At 41.4% G+C, this 18,674-nt stretch overlaps 1 protein-coding gene across 6 annotated transcripts in view; it reads left to right on the top strand.

Annotated features, from left to right (window-relative positions):
* Nucleotides 1-18,674, top strand: part of pde10a (phosphodiesterase 10A) — a 452,977-nt gene that overhangs the window by 409,087 nt on the left and 25,216 nt on the right. For all 6 annotated transcript variants that reach the window (XR_011961886.1, XM_072581016.1, XM_072581017.1 and 3 more), the window contains one exon: nucleotides 6,062-6,217. Coding sequence is in view for 5 of the 6 variants with exons in the window: in XM_072581016.1 (XP_072437117.1) it covers nucleotides 6,062-6,217 (156 nt within the window). In the remaining variant the exon portion in view is untranslated. The remainder of the gene's footprint in view (nucleotides 1-6,061; nucleotides 6,218-18,674) is intronic.

Genomic DNA, 18,674 nt, shown 5'->3' with positions numbered 1-18,674 from the left:
GAGGCTTGACACCATCCATGACAAAGCTACTTGCTGACCTGCATCCCATCCAACACTTCCAGCATTCATTCCCTTCACCACTGATTCACAGTGGCAGCAGTGTACCATCTATAAGGTGCATTTCAGTCACACATTCAATCTCTTTAAAACCTGAGAACTGTTCTGCCTGGAAGGTCAAGGTCAGCAAATGCATGGATTCCCACCATCTTCAATCTCCTCTCCAAGCCGCACACAATCCTTACACGGAACTGTATCCTTAATCCTTCACTGTCATTGGGTCAAAATCTTGGAACTTCCTGCCAAACAATGTTGTATGTGTCCTGATTTAAGAACGCCAGCAATTCAAGAAGACTGCTCACCACTAAATTCTAGCCTAGCAAGCGATGCCCATATTCCATGAATAAATTTTAAAATGGAGAAAGACCAGGACCTAAAGTGACATTAAAAATAAAGATACATTTTGATCCTAACAAGACTGGAAATACTACAACCAGTTGTTGGAAGTTAAGTGGAAAACTGATTGCAGTAGTGGGAGTAATTAAGAAATCACCAGGAAAGGATGCAAGAGGAAAGTAAATGGATATTAAAATTGCAGCAGAAGTCAAGTGGAGGATGTTCCCTTAGAGCCCACGAGGAAAGCAGAGATAACTCAGGCCAGTCAAGAAAATGCTTCTCCAATTATTGATTAAAACTATCAGAAAACTGAAGATTCTGAATATTTTCTTTCCAAATGACAATCGTCTTATTCTATTGAGACACACTGGAGCAATGCAGTTACTGACACTGGTTAGTGCTACAATTCATTTTGCAGAGGGGTTAAAATAAAAATTTTAATTCAACATTTCTTCAGATGCATTTTCAATTTTTTTGTTGTGAAGTGATGTGATAAAGGTATATAATACATAATTATCATTTGGGAACTTAAGACTCTTAAAACAAAAGGCAGATGGGTTTTAGCTTCAGATCTGTGAAGGTCACTATTTTTAAGATGTCAGTGAGCTAAATACCTCCGAAACCAAAACAGAAATTGCTGAAAAAAGCACAGCAAGTCTGGCAGCATCTGCAGAGAGAAATCAGAGTTAATGTTTTAGATCCAGTGACCCTTCCTCCGAACTGATGGTAGCTTTGAAAGTGTTGGTTTTTATGTGGAAGATATGGAAGGGTTGAGGAGTGAACAATAGGTGGGGATCAAGCCCAAAGAGAGAGATGGACAGTTGGACAGACAAGGAGTGGGTAACAGTCAGCGTAGGAGAATGAATATCCATTAATAGAGGACTGTCAGTGGCTAACAGTGCGTTGTGTGTAATAGCAGACAATGTAATAGCAAGGCCTCTGGAGTGTGGGGTTGGGGTAAGGACATGGGAGAAGCTCACGGCTTAAAATTGTTGAACTCAAGATTGAGTCTACAAGACACTCAGGTTCCCAAGCAGAAAATGAGGTGTTGTCCTTCCAGCTTGCGCCAAGATTCACTGGAGCACTGCAGCAAGCCTGAGACAGAGATATTGCCCAGGAAACAGGGTGTTGTATTGAAGTGGCAGGCAATTGGAAGCTCAGGGTCTTTTTTTGCAGATAGAATGTAGGTGTTCTACAAAGTGGTCACTCAGTCAATGCTTTGTTTCCCCAGTGTAGAGGAAGCCACATTGTGAGCAGTGAATGCAGTGGACTAGATTGAGGTTAAGGGCTGCTTCACCTGGAAAGTGTATTTGGGCCCTTGGATACTGAGAAGGGAGGAAGTAAACGGACATGTGTTAAACCTTCTGCAGTTACAGGGGAAGGTGCTGTGGGGCTATATGGGAGTGGGGGGATATTGTGAGTGAAGGAAAAGTGGATCAGGGTATCCTCACAGAATGATCCTTGTGGAAGACTGACAAAGGAGGGGAGGAGAATGTGTGTTTGGCATTTTGCTGGAGGTGGTGGTTTTAGATCCTCTGGATGTAGATGTTGGTGAAATGGTAAATGAAGACAAGAGGGACTCTATCGCTCTTGTGGAAGCTTAGAGAAGGGGTAAAGGCCAAAAAACAAGAGATGAATCAGACCCCGCTAAGGGCCCTGTCAGTTAAAAACTGGAAAACCTAATTTGAAGAAGATGGTGGACACTTTGGCGGCTCCCTGGTTGAATTTGGCATCATTGGAACAGATGCGACAGAGACCGAAGAATTGGGAGAATGGAAGAGAATCTTTACGAAATGGGTGTGAGGATGTCTAGTCAAGAGGACTGAGAGATGGTGGGTTTGTAGTGGATATTGGAGGCCAGCTTATCCCCAGAAGTGGAAAGAGATGTCAAGGAAGGGAAGGAAGAAGTCAGTGAAGTTGAGAACAGGTGGAAATTGGAGGCAAAATTGATAAACATTTCCAATTCTGAATGAGAGAGAGAAGCAGCACAATGATATCATCAATATACCAGAGAAAGAACTGTGGGTGGAGGCCAGCATTGGACTGGAGCAAGGAATGTTGGAGGAGGCTGGTGGTTGATGGGGACGGTTCAGGCCTTTGTTTCAGGAAAAAGCAGAGAGCCCTGAGATCATCCTGATGGGGGAATGGATCTAAAAAAGGATTGCATGACCACGGTAAAGAGGAGGTGGCTGGAGCCTGCAAACTGGAAATTCTGAAACTGACATAAAGCATCAGAGGAACTGCAGATATAAGTGGGAAGGTACTGGACAAGGGAAGAAAAGATATATACTATTGGCAGAAAACTTGTGATTTGATAAGTGCCTAGCCAGATATCTGCAGTGTTAATGGATGGTGCCATATCACTGCTGAGTTTATGGCATGCAGAAAAGAACGATCAGCGGCCACTGGTGGTTTAGTTTGAGTTCAGTGCAGAAGAATTAGGTATCAGTTTCATGCTAGAAGAATAGTTTCATCGGGTGAATCAAATTTCCATTCAGGAGAATGATTTCACTCTGGCCAAAATGTTTTAATTTGTGAAGTCTTTGAGCTGTGAGAGTCCGTGCAGAAGTATCTTAAAAATGTTTCAACAGTCCAAGAAGGAAAATTGGAGGAGGTCAGTTAAGTAAGAAATTAAAGTGTTGGATGTATCATTGTAATTACTTACCCGTAAAGGATATTCCTGGCAAAAAGATTGAGACTATGATGTTACAGTGTGTGTTAAAATATTTTCATATAAATAGATTTTTACAATTACTTTGTACAGTCATCTTATATTGTGTTAGAAGAACACTGGCAGCCTTGTGTGAATAGCCTCAGTAACCAAATACCACAATAACCAATCACGAAAATAAATCTTACGATCAATCAAAGCAAGATTTCATTCCAGAATCCAACTTATCCAGTATTACCATCAGCTGGGATTGAGTGGCATTGAGTTTGATTTCTGTAGTTTAAACTGAAATGAATCCTGGACAGTTGAATAAGTTCTGCAGATAAAGACCCGATTAAGCAGGATCTCACCTGATAATTTGAGTGATAGAATGTCTTTCCTGCGGTATACCTCACCCACCTAACCCCCTCCCCCACATATGACTGTTAAGAAATCTGTTTTGGTGCACAAGGATGGAAGTCGTCTTCTTCCAAAATTGTTCTATGATTCATTCTTATTCTGTCTCATTTCATAAAATCATAGCATTCCTACGGTATGGAAACAGGCCATTTGGCCCATCAAGACCACACCGACCCTTCAAAGAGCATGTTGACCTGCAATGTGCAGTCTTACATGGCTATAGGATAGTTGATGCATTGGTTATGATCTTCCAAATTCCCTGGATTTTGAAATTGTCCCAATTGATTTGAAAGTCACAATTTAGCATCCCTATTCAAAAATAGGCAGAGACAGAAATCTAGAAACTGTAAGCGATTTAGCCTAAGCTCAATAATTAGGCAGCACGGTGGCACAGTGGTTAGCACTGCTGCCTCACAGCGCCAGAGACCCGGGTTCAATTCCCACCTCAGGCGACTGACTGTGTGGAGTTTGCACATTCTCCCCGTGTCTGCGCCGGTTTCCTCCAGGTGCTCCGGTTTCCTCCCACGGTCCAAAAATGTGCAGGTTAGGTGAATTAGCCTTGCTAAGTTGCCCGTAGTATTAGGTGAAGGGGTAAATGTAGGGGGTATGGGTCTGGGTGGGCTGCACTTCGGTAGGTCGGTATGGACTTGTTGAGCCGAAGGGCCTGTCTCCACACTGTAAGTAATCTAATCTAATTAGGAAAATGCTGGAATCCATTATTGAATAGGCAAACAAGGCAATTAGAAAACCTTAATACAATCAGATAGAACATAGAACATTACAGCACAGTACAGGCCCTTTGTGACAAAGAAATTGTGTTTGACTAATTTACTAGAGTGCTTAGTGAAAATAAAAAGCAGGGTGAATAAGGGGAACCAGTAGATGTAATGTATTTAGGTTTCCAACAGGCATCTGATAAGGTGAAACATCAAAGGCTACTGAATAAAGTGAGAGCCCATGATTTTGAAAAAGGATTAGTTAGTTTACCAGAAGCAATGAATCATTTTTGGGTGTTAAACTGTAACTAATAGCTAAGTATTGAGCCCTTAACTTCGCATTAATATTAATGACTTGGTGAAGGAGCCACGTTTATGGTAGCTAAACTTGCAAATGACACAAGGCAGGTAGGAAAGCAAAGAGTCTGCAAATAGATATAGCTTGGTTCAGCAGATGGACAAAAATTTGGTAGATGGAGTATAATGTGGGAAAATGTAGGCTTGACCACTTTGGCAGAAAGTATTCAATTGTGATCTGACTATTGTCTTAAGATGTCCCATTTGCATGCTTCATCCTCTTTGAAATAAAGATCAATATTTAATTTGCCTTATCTGCTGAACTAGTTTCTAGTTTTTGTGATTCATGGCCAAGAACTCCCAGATCTCTCTCCTCTGTAGCTTTTTCCTTTTAAATCATGTTCAATGTTTCTATTCTTCCTATTAAAATGCACAACCTCACATTTCCTGTCCCACCTGCCTTGGAAATGTGCCGTAACGTGTCTACATATATTGATCGAAAATGTTTTTTTGCCATTTTGAGAAAAGTACTCTGTTTTAACTAAAGAGAATAATCCAACTGTTGTTAAAAGGTACAGGTGTTGCTGGGATGGCTTTGTCATTTGTTAGCACAATTCTATATTTCACACTCACAGTGAGTAGAAAAATTCAGACAAGCTGAATCTTTCTAGTAGCAGAACATGGGGTAAACACATTACTGCACCATAAGCTTTTTTCTGAAGTTCACTGTGGTCTTACAAATCAGCACGTCCAGGCTCTATAGCTTTGAAATGGCACATTAAATGAAAGTGATTCTGATTGAAACTGACTGTGTACATGGAAAATAGAAAACGAAAAGCAAATTATATAAAATTTGGATGGTGGTTTTCATTGCAGATGGTATGAAGAATCATAATTTAACTTGATGTAATTTTGAATTTCAACCTGAGTTTTCTTAATGGCAAATGCCGAAGGTAAATTCAGAATGTGGAAAGAACACTACAAATATTGAAAATCAGAAAACACAGATACTGAAATTACATAACAGATGCTTCAGTATCTGAAAAAAATGTGTTGACTTTAGTTGTAATATTCTAGTCGCACTTGTTAATAGATGCATTAATGCAGTTTCCTTTTCATATATTGTAATTTGTGCTGTGTACTTCCAAAACATTTTGGGTTTTTTTGTTTTGAAGTGTGAAGAGCTTGCTCAATCTGACAGTAACAGATGTGCTGAGTGTACCAGTGTGCTACGTTAAAGTTGCATAGCTCTGTTGAACTCATTCCCATCGTCATCCAAACAATACTCATTCAGTTCACCAACTGCTCAAGAAAACATATTTAAAATACCAATACATGTCTTGAAAAATATTTAAGCACATGCAAAAACCAAACCAGTTGTCAAACAGATCCATCATGATTGTGATGGCTAATATAAAACTTGTTTTATGATTAATGATTGCTATTTAATTTATTTTTAAAATACTGTTAACTGCTTTTAAATTGCTCTGTTCCAAAAGTAGATTTTCAGAACACATCGATAGGGATATTATTAGTTAAGGGTGGAATTGTAACCAATTTTTTTGTTTCCTTTTTTTACGAAAAGCGGAAAGGCCTTCTTGTGGCTTGCTTGTGCCATGACCTAGATCACCGAGGTTACACAAACAGCTACCTGCACAAGTTTGACCACCCACTGGCTGCCTTATATTCCACCTCCACCATGGAGCAGCATCACTTTTCGCAGACTGTTTCTATTTTGCAGGTAGGATTACCTTGTTTGTGATTTTCAGAATTATTATTAAACAGCGTTGACAAGATAATCTCTTGGAGTAAATCATTTGTATGTGATATTAAAAATATATATGCATGTCATCCCAGATAGCAAATAGATTAATCTTTAATTAACTTCTTCTTTGCCAGAACTTTCAATCTATAAGACTGCTTGTTTTATACACTGATCTCCTCATATTGAATTAAGCAGCAAGAGGTTTTACAGCACATCTATAGTTTATCAAAAGTGACAGGTTTTAATTTTATCTTCTTGACCCCCTTCCCTGTCAAAGGCCACAAAAGTCCTCCTGGGGAAGAAACCATCTCTTTCATTTTGCAAACCCACCACCAAATCACCTAATTAACTAACAAATAACAATTAACACAGAATCCCCATTAAGGGTAGTCAAAACAGCTCTCTTTTTTGAGAAACCCCACCAGCAAATCACTGAAATATTAATTAAATAAATAACAGCCACACTTCATAGGGGCGTGGACTTGGTTTTTATACTTATGAGCCCCTCAGAACTCAGCTCTTTGTAAAAATCAAAATTTCGGAAGCCACGCCACCAAATCACCCACTTGAATATTTTAACAAATTGCAAGCATTGCTTACCAGGAGCAGTAAACCCAGCTCATTTTCTTAAATTAAAAGACTGTCCACCAAATCATCAAATAGCTAATTAAACAAATAATAATATAACTGGTAATGCCCAACATGGGCAAGAACACAGCCTTTATTAAATCAACCAGTTCAAAGGTGAGTCTTGAACTCAGACCTTATAGCTGAGGAGTCGAACACTATTATTGTGCCACAAACTAAACCCAACTCAGTTGTATTTTTTTCTATCTAGAGATGCTTTTACACACCATCTGAGTGTTTTTTTTCCTACTATGAGACTTTTTTTACATCCAGAAGTGTTCTTATACAATTGTGGTTTCTTTCCTATCACCCATAGTATTTTTTTTACCTATTAATCACCATCATTAAATCACTTGTATTTACCAATTAATTACATGCATAGTCCATTAAGGGCAATGCAGAACATCAAGGAGCAGGGCCAACTCAGCTCTTAAACATATCTCTCAATCAACTTTGGAACTGTTCAAGCCTTAAAGAGACCTACATTTCTAACTCTGTCACTGGTTTCCTCAAATCCAAACAGAATTGTCGACCATTGATCCTAGAATGACTTTGTCTCATCTATGTTTACAATATTGATGGGCTTTGTCTATAGTTTCAAGATTTTATCAAGGTTTCCCTCACTCAAATTAATTCATTTTAACATTGTAATAAAATATTATTTTTGTGTTCACAATGAATTAAACACCTTACATTGTCAATTATTGGCCTATATTCAACAAAATATGCTGGTATTATGTAGCTCAAAAAAGTCCTTCAGAATAATCTCAAGTTTAGAGGCACATAAAATTCTCAAATTATTCTCTGCTTGGCCTAGGGAGCTAAAACTCAGTTCCTTTCTGTTAATTGTGCTGACTTGCTACATTTGGAAATAGCAAAGACTACTCTTCACAAAGCTGCTGCTCCAATATATGGCCTGCATAGCACTTTGATCCACCTTAAGCTGCCTTTGTCACTGGAGTCAATGCTGATTAGATTGGGATAAGTGGATGTGGGGTGGAGAACGGGAAGCTGGCTAGTGGTGGTGGCTGAGTAACATCGTAGTGTTGATAGCAGGGGGGAGTGGGGCCAGCAGTGGGTGACCATTCAAGGTGAAGGAAGAGCAAGGTGTGGCTGACACCCAGAGTTTGAGCTTTAATCCCTTACAGCTACGGCTCTTCAGTCTAATTCTTCGCACCCATGTGTAATGGAGAATCCAAGGTAGAGAAGAAAGAAGAGAACAAAAAGGGGTTAAGTAAGTGAGGGCATTAGAGGCCATGTGAGTGAGTGCAAGTTGAGTGGAATTAGAATGGCACAAATGAGAGTAAAGGAAGCTGAGTAGGAATGGAAGGCTGAAGTAAATGAAAAGCTGAGTGATGATGCGACGACATGAGTGAATGTTTAGGAATCCGAATAGGAGAGAGCTCATAAGTGAATGGGGAGCTGAGTAGGAATGGAGGGTTTGAGTGAGTGAAGAGTTGAGTGGGGATGTGAGAACATGAGTACATAGAGATCACTGTGTAGGAGTTGGCAGAGTTGGACCTGCAGGTTCACTCACACAGATTAGCTCCAGTTGACTGGGAGCAGTTGATGCGCATGAACTTTGTATTTAAGGACTGAGTTCTAAGAAGAGAGAAAAAGGACTGAGATCTGAGGGGCCGAGCAACTCTGAGCACCTCTTCATGGGTCAACTCCTGACCATTAACAGGTTCAGGCAGTGGACTGTAGAGAGGGGTCATAGTTCTCGACTGCCTGACCCTCTTCCGCAACTACAATTGAGTACAGGTGTCTTTGGAGAGGCAACATGTGGTGTCCACTAATATTCTCAATGTCCTTAGAGAGAGGTGGCACTTACAGGGATGGAATGCCGTATCCTCCCCATGTGACTCCCATTTCGATTTAATCCTGTCCCTCTCTTCCTACCTTTCTCTCACCTTTCATGTCATTGCACTACCCCTTAAAGGGTCTGCATGTAAATTAGTTATTAATTGGAAACATGGGCAATTTAGAGGTGGGGAGAAAAAAGGGCATAGGCTTTATAGGCAGGGTCTGTAAATATATCCAAGGCTGCAACAGACATTTTCAACCAGTAAGGGAATCAAGAGTTATTCAGAAAAGGCAAGAAACTGGATTTGAGGATCATCAGATCAGCCAAGATCTCATTGAATGGTAGAGCAGACTTGATGGGTTGAATGCATCTTGTGGACTTCTGTTTAATTGTGTGTTTGAATGGTAGGTTTTCAAACATAAAGGACTGAGTTCTTTACATTACCCTTTGTAATTTGTAACTGGTTGATAAGGTGGATAATTAATTTCATGGTGAGTTTACTTACAAAAGAAGAGTTGAATTCTTCCCCAGTGAGGATTGCTTCTGGAGACGAAAAGGTAGAAACTGGTATTTCTTCTATATTGTAGAAAAAGAACAACAGGTCAAGCAGCATCAGAGGAGAAGAGGAGTCAATGTTTCAGGCTGGAGCCTTTCATCAGGACTGGGAGAGGGGAAGGGGGCTGAGAAATAAATGAGGGGGGGCAGTGGGGCTGGGGAAAAGGTGACTGGGATGGCAATAGGTGGATGCAGGTAGGAGGTGGCATTGATTGGTCATGGGAAGGGTGGAGTGGATAGGTGGGAAGGAAGGTGGACTGGTTGGGTCAGGTTCAGGTGGCAGGGTGGAGATGGAGGGCTGGGTCTGGGATGAGGTGGGGGGCGGTGGGGAGATTGAGAAGATGGTGAATTCTGTGTTAAGGTCATATGGTTGTAAGCTCCCAAAGCGGAAGATAAGCTGTTCTTCCTCCAATTTGCATGTGGCCTGATTTTGACGGTGGAGGAGGCCCAGGGTGGACACATCAGCGGGGGAGTGAGAGGGGGAATTGAAATGGCTGGCAACAGGAAGGTGTGGTTGTTTGGAGCATAGGACCATAGATGTTCCCTGAGCCAGTTCCCAAATCTGCGCTCAGGCTCTGATGTAGAGACCACATCAGGAGGAACAGATGGAATAAATCAGGTATGTAAGTGATTCTCTTCCAGATTTGGGAATGACTGTGTTTTGGGCCTTGAACGGAGGTGAGAGGGGAGGTTTGGGGGTAGGTTTTGCATCTCCTGCGGCTGTAGGAGAAGGTTCCAGGTGTGGAAGAGGGGTTAGTGTGGAGTGTGGACATAACAAGGGAGTCATGAAGGGAATAGTCCCTGCGAAAAGCAGATGGGGTGCGAAGGGAAATATTATTTTGGTGGTAGGGTCAGAATGCAGGTGGCAGAGGATGATGCATTGGGCTTGGAGATTAGTGAGGTAGAATATGAGGACTAGGAAGACTCTGTCCTTGTTGTGATTGAGGGGACCTTATTTGAGGACAGAGGTGTGGGAAATGGAGGAAATGTGGTGGAGGGTGTTGTTGATCACAGGGAAGGTGAACTTATGGTCCTTGAAGTAGGAGTACATCTGGGATAAGCTAGAGTGGAATCATTCTTCCTGGGAGCACTAGTGGAGGTGGAGGAATTGTGAGTGTGGGGTCGCATTTTTGCATGGTTGGGGTGGGGTTGGGAGGAGGTATAGTCAAGATAGCTGTGGGAGTCGGTGGGTTTGTAATAGATGTTGGTGTTGAGTCGGTTACTGGAGGTAGAGACAGAGACGTCCGGAAAGGGGAGGGAGGTGTCAGATGTCCAGGTGAGCTTGAGGTCAGGGTGGAAGTTGTGCATGAAGTGGATGAACTGTTCAATTTCCTCTTGGGAACACGAGGCAGCACCAATACAGTCATTGATGTAACGGAGGAGAAGGTGGGGAATGGTGCCAGTGTAGCCACAGAAGAGGGACTGTTGCACATACCCTACGTAGAGGTAGGCATAGCTCGGAATTCACATTCAAAGAAGTAAGTGCAGACGCATCAGAAAAAAGTGTTTGACCAGTAGATGTGTGCAAAATTTATTTATTTATTAGCCCCCTTCCCCTTCCCCAGTCCTGATAAGAGGCTCTGACTCGAAATGTTGACTCCCCATCTTCTCTGATGCAGCTTGCCCTGCTGTGTTCTTTCCAGTTCCACTCTTTATCCACTCTGACTTGCCAGCATCTACAGTCCTCACTATCTCCACTATGCTGTAGATGGACAATAAAACACATGATAGTGTTTTTCTCTCTAATTCAACTTGTGATTATTGGTATATGGAACAGTCAAGATTTGATTTGATTTATTATTGTCACGTGTACCTAAAGACAGTGAAAAGCTTTGTTTTGCGTGCAGTACTGTCAGATCATAACATACAAAGATAATAGAGTGGTTGAACAGAGTGAGAAATACAAAGTTACAGCTTGCACAAAAAGCAAGATCAACATTAGATTTGAAATTTAAGAGGTCCATTCAGAAGTTAATAACACAGAGAAGAAGCTGTTCTTGAACCTGTTGGAACCTGTGTTTCGGCTTTTGTATCTTCTGCCTGCCAGAAGAGGTTAGAAGAGTGTGTAACTGGGATGGGAGGGGTCTTTGATGTTGGCTGCCTTTTCGAGGCATCAAGCAGTGGACATAGAGTTAATGGATGGAACGTTGGCTTGCAAGATGGTCTGAGCTTTCTATAGTTTCTTGCAGTACTGGGCAGAGCAGTTGCTGTACTAAGCCGTGATGTTATCCAGATAGAATGTTTTCCGTGGTGCACCTATAAACGTTGGTGAGACCCTTTATGGATATGTCGAATTTCCTTAGCTTCCTGAAGAGGCAATGTTGTGTCTTCTTGAGCATCACATCAACATGGGTCAGCCAGGACAGATTGTTGGTGATCATCACTCCTAGGAACTTGACATTCTCGACTGTCTCCATTTCAGCTCCATTGATGTAGAGAGGGGCATGCCCTCCTCCTCGTTTCCTGAAGTCGATGATCAGCACTTTCGTTTTGCTGACATAGAGGGAGAGATTGTTATCTTTGCATCACATCACCAAGCACTCTATCTCTTTCTTGTATTCTGTCTCACCATCAAACCTACAATGATGGTGTCATTGGCAAAATTGTAGATTGAAATTTGAATAAAATTTGGCCACATAGTCATGAGTGTAGAGAGAGTAGAGTAGGGGGCTGTGTACGCATCCTTGTGGGGAGCTGGTGATGAGGATTGTCATGGAGGAGGTGCCGTTGTCTATCTTCACTGATTGTGGTCTGTGCGTCAAGAAGTCGAGGATCCAGTTGCAGTGACAGCAGAGACCTAGGTCTCAAAGTTTAGAGATTAGTTTGATTGGAATTACACTGCTGAAAGCTGTGCTATAGTCAATAAGTAGAAGCCTGACATAGATATCCTTATTATCCAGATGTACCAGGATAAGTGTAGGGCTAGGAGAAAGTGAGGATTACAGATGCTGGAAAGTTGAGAGTGTGGTGCTGGAAAGACACAGCAGGTCAGGCAGCATCTGAGGAGCAAGGGAATTGACATTTCGGGTATAAGCCCTTCATCAGGAATGAGGCTTGTGGGCCAGGGGCTGAGAGATAAATGGGAGGGAGGTGGGGTCTGGGGGAAGGCAGCTGAGAATGTGAGAGGTAGATGGAGGTGGGGGAGAAGGTGATAGCTCAGAGAGGAGGGTGGAACAGATAGATGGGAAAGATAATAGACAGGTCAGGAGGATGGTGCCAAGTAGGAGGCTTGGGACTGGAATAAGGTGGGGGGAGGGGAAATGAGGAAACTGAAGAAATCCATATTGATCCTGTGTGGTTGCAGGGCCCCAAGGTGGAAGTTGAGGCGTTCTTCCTTCAGGCGTCGGATGGTATGGGTTTGGCAATTGAGGTGGCCCAGGACCTGCAAGTCCTTGCCAGAATGGGAGGGGGAGTTGAAGTGTTCGACCATGGGACGGTGGGGTTGGTTGGTGTGAGATGTTCTCTGAAGCGATCCACCAGTTGGTGTCCTGTCTCCCCAATGTAGAGGAGACTACATCGCATGCAGCAGATACAGTAGATAACACTTGGTGGAGAGGCAGGTAAATTTCTGTCGGGCTAGGACGTTTAGGGCTAGGAAGATGGTGTCTGCTTGTGGTCCTATTGCGCTGGTTGGGAAATTGCAAGGGTTTGGGGCAGGTTGGAGGCTAGAGTTGATATGAGCCATGACTAACCTCTCTAAGCATTTCATAATTATGGAGGTCAGAGCCACCAGGCAATGGATATTGCATGTGTTTTCTTTAGTGTCGGGAGGGACTTCAGATTGTAGCAAGGAGAGGTTAAAGATGTCAGTGTGTTAAAGCTCACTTGGCTTTCCTACTAATTACAAGAGAACAAGAAAAATATTAAAGTATTAAAGGTCCTTTATTGATTGCTTCTCACCACATGGCGGGGGAGCCCAGCAATCCCGGATGTGTGCTTACACAGTAGGCAGTGCTGCAAGCGCTCTCCCGGGTAATTACACAAACCAAGACTTTTTACACCTCTTAAAAAAAGAGGCATTTCCTGCAGTTTCGCGCACAACTGCCCCCAATTCAGTTACTGCTGGGACATGTTAGGGCAGGCTACTGCTGTGACATGTTGGGCAAGCCTTTTGTCACTCGTTATCTTGCTGTTCATAGTAGTTTCTTTGTTTTCCTAGTTTACACTAGGCCATGTCCAAGCTAACCACACTCTGCCCCGACACCATTTTGTTTAACATATCAGTTTCAAGCAAGCTAAAACGTATCCTAAAATGTACCATTCTTACAATGAATACTCACACCAACTGGTCCACACAGGATCTGAATGCACAGCAGCGGACTCCATCTGGACCAGTTGCTTTCTGTGGGATCACTCTCGTGAAGACCAATCTGACATCTGCAGCAGTGACTGAGGGAACGGGTGCATCCAAGGCTGTTGGAGCAGGTGACATCGTTTCACTGACCACCTGTTCGAACCGAGCATAAAATACACTCAGTACATCAGAGAGATGTATTTTTGTTCTGTTCTGCTTCATTTTGTAGCCTGTTATGTCATGTAGGCTTTGCCATTCTTGGTAGGTGTCCATATGATCAGTGTGCGTCTCTAACTTAGTTTGCCTCTTGAGATCTCTAATGGCCTTACTGAGGTCGTATTTGGATTTTCTGTAAATATCAGGGTTGTCTGACTTTGATATTGTACGCCTGTTCTTCAGTAGGCTCTGGATTTCCCAGTTCATCCATGGTTTCTATTTGGGGAACTAATGGATTGACTTCTTTGGCTCACAGTCCTTTACATGCTTGCGAATGAAGTCCATGACGGTGGTGACATACCCATCTAGGTTGGCTCTTGAATTCTTAAATATGGACCAGTCCCCTGATTCCAAGTAGTCCCACAAGAGGATGAGCATTAATGAATGGATAGCTAAGTAGATGTAGTTAAGTATGAGTGGGCATCAGAGAGCATAAGTGAATGGATGGGGAAGAGAGGGTATAAGTGAATGTGTGTGGAGGAGGTTATTTGGGAACAGGGTTCATTGTGGGGAGATTAGCTGCTTACAGTGGTGGGACGAGAAGTGTTACACCAAGTCTTCTGACATCACAGAGTTGGGGGAGGGGTGAAATCTACATGAGTGTGTCTAATAACATTGTCCTATTGTATTTTAAAATTAGATTTTCATATGCATTATCATGATATGTTAACTTATAACGTATCATGATGCTGCTTTATTGCTATTTTGTTTTCATAGAATCCCTACAGTGTGAAAGCAGGCCATTCAGGCCATCAAGTCCACATTGAGCCGCCGAAGAACAGCCCACCCAAACTGACTGTCTCACTTATCCCTGTAACCCTACATTCCCCATGACTAATCCACCTAACCTGCATATGATTCTTTGTCACAAGAGATTCAGAATATTTCATCTTTAACCACTAATTTAAGGCCTTTTTTGTCTGGATGCACTCACGTCTGGAGTCAGAATTTTTAATTAAATTGACTATTGGGTGGTTTCCACAGATCACATTCCACTTGTATTTTTATTCCAAATATTACTGTAACTGAACTCTTAGCAATAAATCCACACTCTGCACATTGTCACTCCTCATTTGGGTAGTATACTAGAAATCAGGACCTATTCTTCTCTGAGTCATCACAAAAGTTAAAGATATTAATAAGTATATAGAACTCCCCCAGTTCACTTATCTTAGACCTGGATTACAGAAAGCACAGACCAAGCTTCTAAACTTAACAAAAATTGCTATTTATTGCAAGTAATTAGAATTTAGCTATTAATAAACAATTATGAACCTTTGGCATATAACTCTACTAATGAAAACTCTAATTCCCCTAAAACCCCTCTTCTCTCTCAAACACAATCCATCTATAACTCCAGCTCTTGTGTGTGTGTAAGACTCAGTAGTTCTTGTTCACAAGGTTGCTGAGATGACTCTTGTAACTCTTGGACTGGTCAAAACATTGCTTATCGGTCTTCCTTTTCTGAAGGTTTCACTAATTTGCACTGGGGACCAGTTCATACTTATAAAATTTCTCTGACTTACAATTAAAAGTTACAGCTTACAGCAATGGCAGAAGAAGAAAACTATTTTCTTCAGGCTTAAAATAGATTTTACTAAAGAGAGAAATCCTGAGTTGGTGGAGGTCTGGAGGTGTCTCCTAATCTTGTTCACATCCCAGGTTGTCCAGCTACCTGAGAACCCATCATAGCCAGAAGGCTTTTGTCACCAATGACTGGTCATAGACTAATCAGTTTTTTGTCATCAATCAAAGCTGTATTTGCACACAGTCCTTAAGCTCCAAATCCTCTGCGAACCACACCTTTCCTACTGTAGCTGTATCAACAGTGTTTACAGTGAGTGTCAGGTGCTTTCAAAAGGTGCAACAATCCTCTATCAATCCTTGCTTTTTAAAACTGTGCTTTTCCAATGTCAGTCCACAATTTAAGATAGAAAAATAAGACAGTCTTTACATGCTTCAGCATTTAAGGAAAATGAAATGCCATTTCAAAAACTAAATTTCGTTGCAAAATATGCAAACAGCACACAAGACTTGTGTCCATTCATTCTTCCTCCTCATTTATGCAACCTTTTATAAACCTAGTGTTTCTGAAATCTTTAACTTATTCCAAAATTTTACATTCGGGGCAATGCATCTGCAATGCCATTTTTTTTTCCAACAATGTGAAGCAATTTTCAAAATTTTTATATTAAACAGTCGCAACATAAGACTGCATTCTGAATGGCCACCTGTTCTGAATTTCAAGCTCTTGAATTAAAATTGATGAATCCTGTTCTGTGAAAATTGACTTTTCCTTGTTATCATGTCAGACATTGACTTCAAAATATTGAAGTGCCAACCAAAGACTGTTCCATTTTGGTTCAGTACTTCTTCAAGTAGCCCCTTGATCTCTTAGTATTGTTTTGGCGTTGCATGTTTACATTGAAGAAAAAGGGGTTGTCTTTCCTTTAAGTTGTCCTTCAAATTTGTCATCTAACTCCAAGTACTACTTCTGCACTTACAGCAATGTATATCCCTGGTCCTTTAGTTGTAGTTAAAACTACAGTCTGATCTGTGAGTCTTTCCTTTTGAGCTTCCTCTTCAATTTCCTTATGAAAACCAATAAACCCCATGGCTTTCTCTGGAACATCTTTATTTTTGATTTCTGCCTGTACCCTCAGTGCTGTTTCTTCAGATACGTTGAGAAATGTTGGCATATTCCCAGTTATCCATTCTGTACCTAAGCTACTTGCTTTCCTTTCACTGTCCCATGTTTTAGCACTGCTGAATTTTTGGTGTGATGATAAAACGGTTAAATTTTGTCGATTAACTTGTAATTATTAGCTGTTTGTCCACTACTTGCAATCCTTTGGTCCCTAACATGAGTTCTTGTTGCAGAAAGTAGTGTGTTTTTTAAATTCCTCAAGCAGAATAAGAATGCCTATCAATTGTTACTTTGCTTATTTCTTCCTCCTCACAATCACTACTTAGCTGTTTGATTATTTAGTACATTTAGAATGTTATAATGTCGTCTACCACAAAGACTGATGCAAAGTTTTAGATTATTTCCCTGGCTCTTCTTCCCTAAGGTGCCTGTGTTCACAGTTGCCTATCTTTTCCTTTCTACATATTTAACTAAGCTCCTACTGTCCATTTTTATGCTACCAACTAGTTTATCCTCATATTTTCATCCTTTTTGACTTTTTGGTCATATTTTATTGGCTTTTAAAACTTTCACAATACTCATTTGCCACGAGTCTTTGTATGTTTTTTTTTCTTGATTTGGTACTGTCCTCAACCTTTCTGGTTAAACATGGTCAGTTTATCCTCTTCCTGACTGAGATATATCTTTGCTGTGAGTCACAAACTTTTTTTTTAAAAGTCTGCCATTGTCCAACTATCTATTCTGCTAAACTCCTTTCCCAGTCCACTCCAACTAACTCTGCCCTCATTTCTGTGTAAATACCATTATTTAAGTTCAACACTGTTAAATTCCAGTGTTATGATCACTGTTCCCCAGGAGATATTTTATTCTGAGATCATTTATTAAATCTACCTCATTACACATTACCCGATCCAAAATAGCCTAATCTCTGGTTAATCCAGATCACATTATTTTAGGAAATTATCCAAATACACTCATTGCTATCTCTCCAATTCGATGATCCCAATAGCATGAGAATTAAAGTCACCCATGATTAATATACTGCCTTTTTTATGTACTCTCATTATCTCCCAATGTATTCTCTGTTCAATAGAAGAGCGGTTGGGGGATTATCAGTGTCTTCTGCCTTTTATTATCTTTTGCCTTCGGCTCATGTGGATTCTGCATCATGTAATCCAGGATCATTTCATGCTAATGTACTTATCCCATTTCTTTCTAACAAAACTTTGCATCCACCCTTACTTTCATGTCTGTTCTATTAGAAAGGTCACATAGTCTTGAATATTTAGTTCCCAGCTTTGATCTGTTTGTAACCTTGTCTTTTTAATTGGCTATTAGTCATACACATTAGACTTAATTTATTTGATTCTCAATACTGTATGCATTTAAGTAAAGTGCCACATTTTGTTGGCTTTTTTTATTTGGATCCCCCTTGTCCCTGTTTGCTGCTTTGTTAATGCATGTATACTCTGTCCCTTCCTATCCTACACTGGGTATAATTTTCAAAATAGTTGCTGTGCAATGCCGACATGTTCTTTTGCTTTGCAAAGCCCCCAGCCCTTCACACACATGCACCCTCGACCACCATCACCCTCCAGGCACCCCACCCCACCCCCCCCTCCTCCTCCCACCTCTGCAAAATATTCTAGTTTGCCGAATGATGGGGACCAAATGGACCATCATGGTCCCTGGGTGTTTCCTGTCTCACGGGGAGGACACAGTAGAGCTGACAGCACACTGTATGCTGTCATGGAGCATGCCGTAGGAATCCTCAACTTTGACTCTGAACCCCATGATGTGTCATGGCATTAGACCAAACATGGGCAAGGAAACCACCAGCTGATTACCACATGCCATTCCCTCCCTCAGCTGATGAATCAGTACTCATCTATTTTTAACATCCAGGAAATACTGAGGGTATCATGGGCAAAGAATGTGATGGGGGAGTTCAAAGATCTCTACCACAAAAGATTCAGTAGCACCATTACTTGCCAAGCTAGTTAAGTTCTCAAGAATATTGATGCTGAACCCGGTGTGCAGCAGTGGGTAAGGGAACCAATAAGTGAGAAAAACATACTTGACCTCGGTCTTCAGCAATCTGCCTGTGACAGTGTTGGTAAAAGAGAGCGCTGCACAAACCTCATTGGAGACAAAAGTTCCATCTTCACATCGAGAATATCCTTCATCGTATTATCACCATGATAAGTGGAACAGATTTCGAACAGGTCGAGCACTTTCATTAGGCGCTGTGGGCCATCAGCAGTAGCTGAATTGCAGCCCAACACTA

This window comes from Chiloscyllium punctatum, chromosome 11 (assembly GCF_047496795.1).
Source record: "Chiloscyllium punctatum isolate Juve2018m chromosome 11, sChiPun1.3, whole genome shotgun sequence".
In the NCBI taxonomy this organism is placed as follows: Eukaryota; Metazoa; Chordata; class Chondrichthyes; order Orectolobiformes; family Hemiscylliidae; genus Chiloscyllium; species Chiloscyllium punctatum.
Note: the sequence above shows the minus strand (reverse complement) of the source record. Positions and strands in the feature narration are given on the sequence as shown.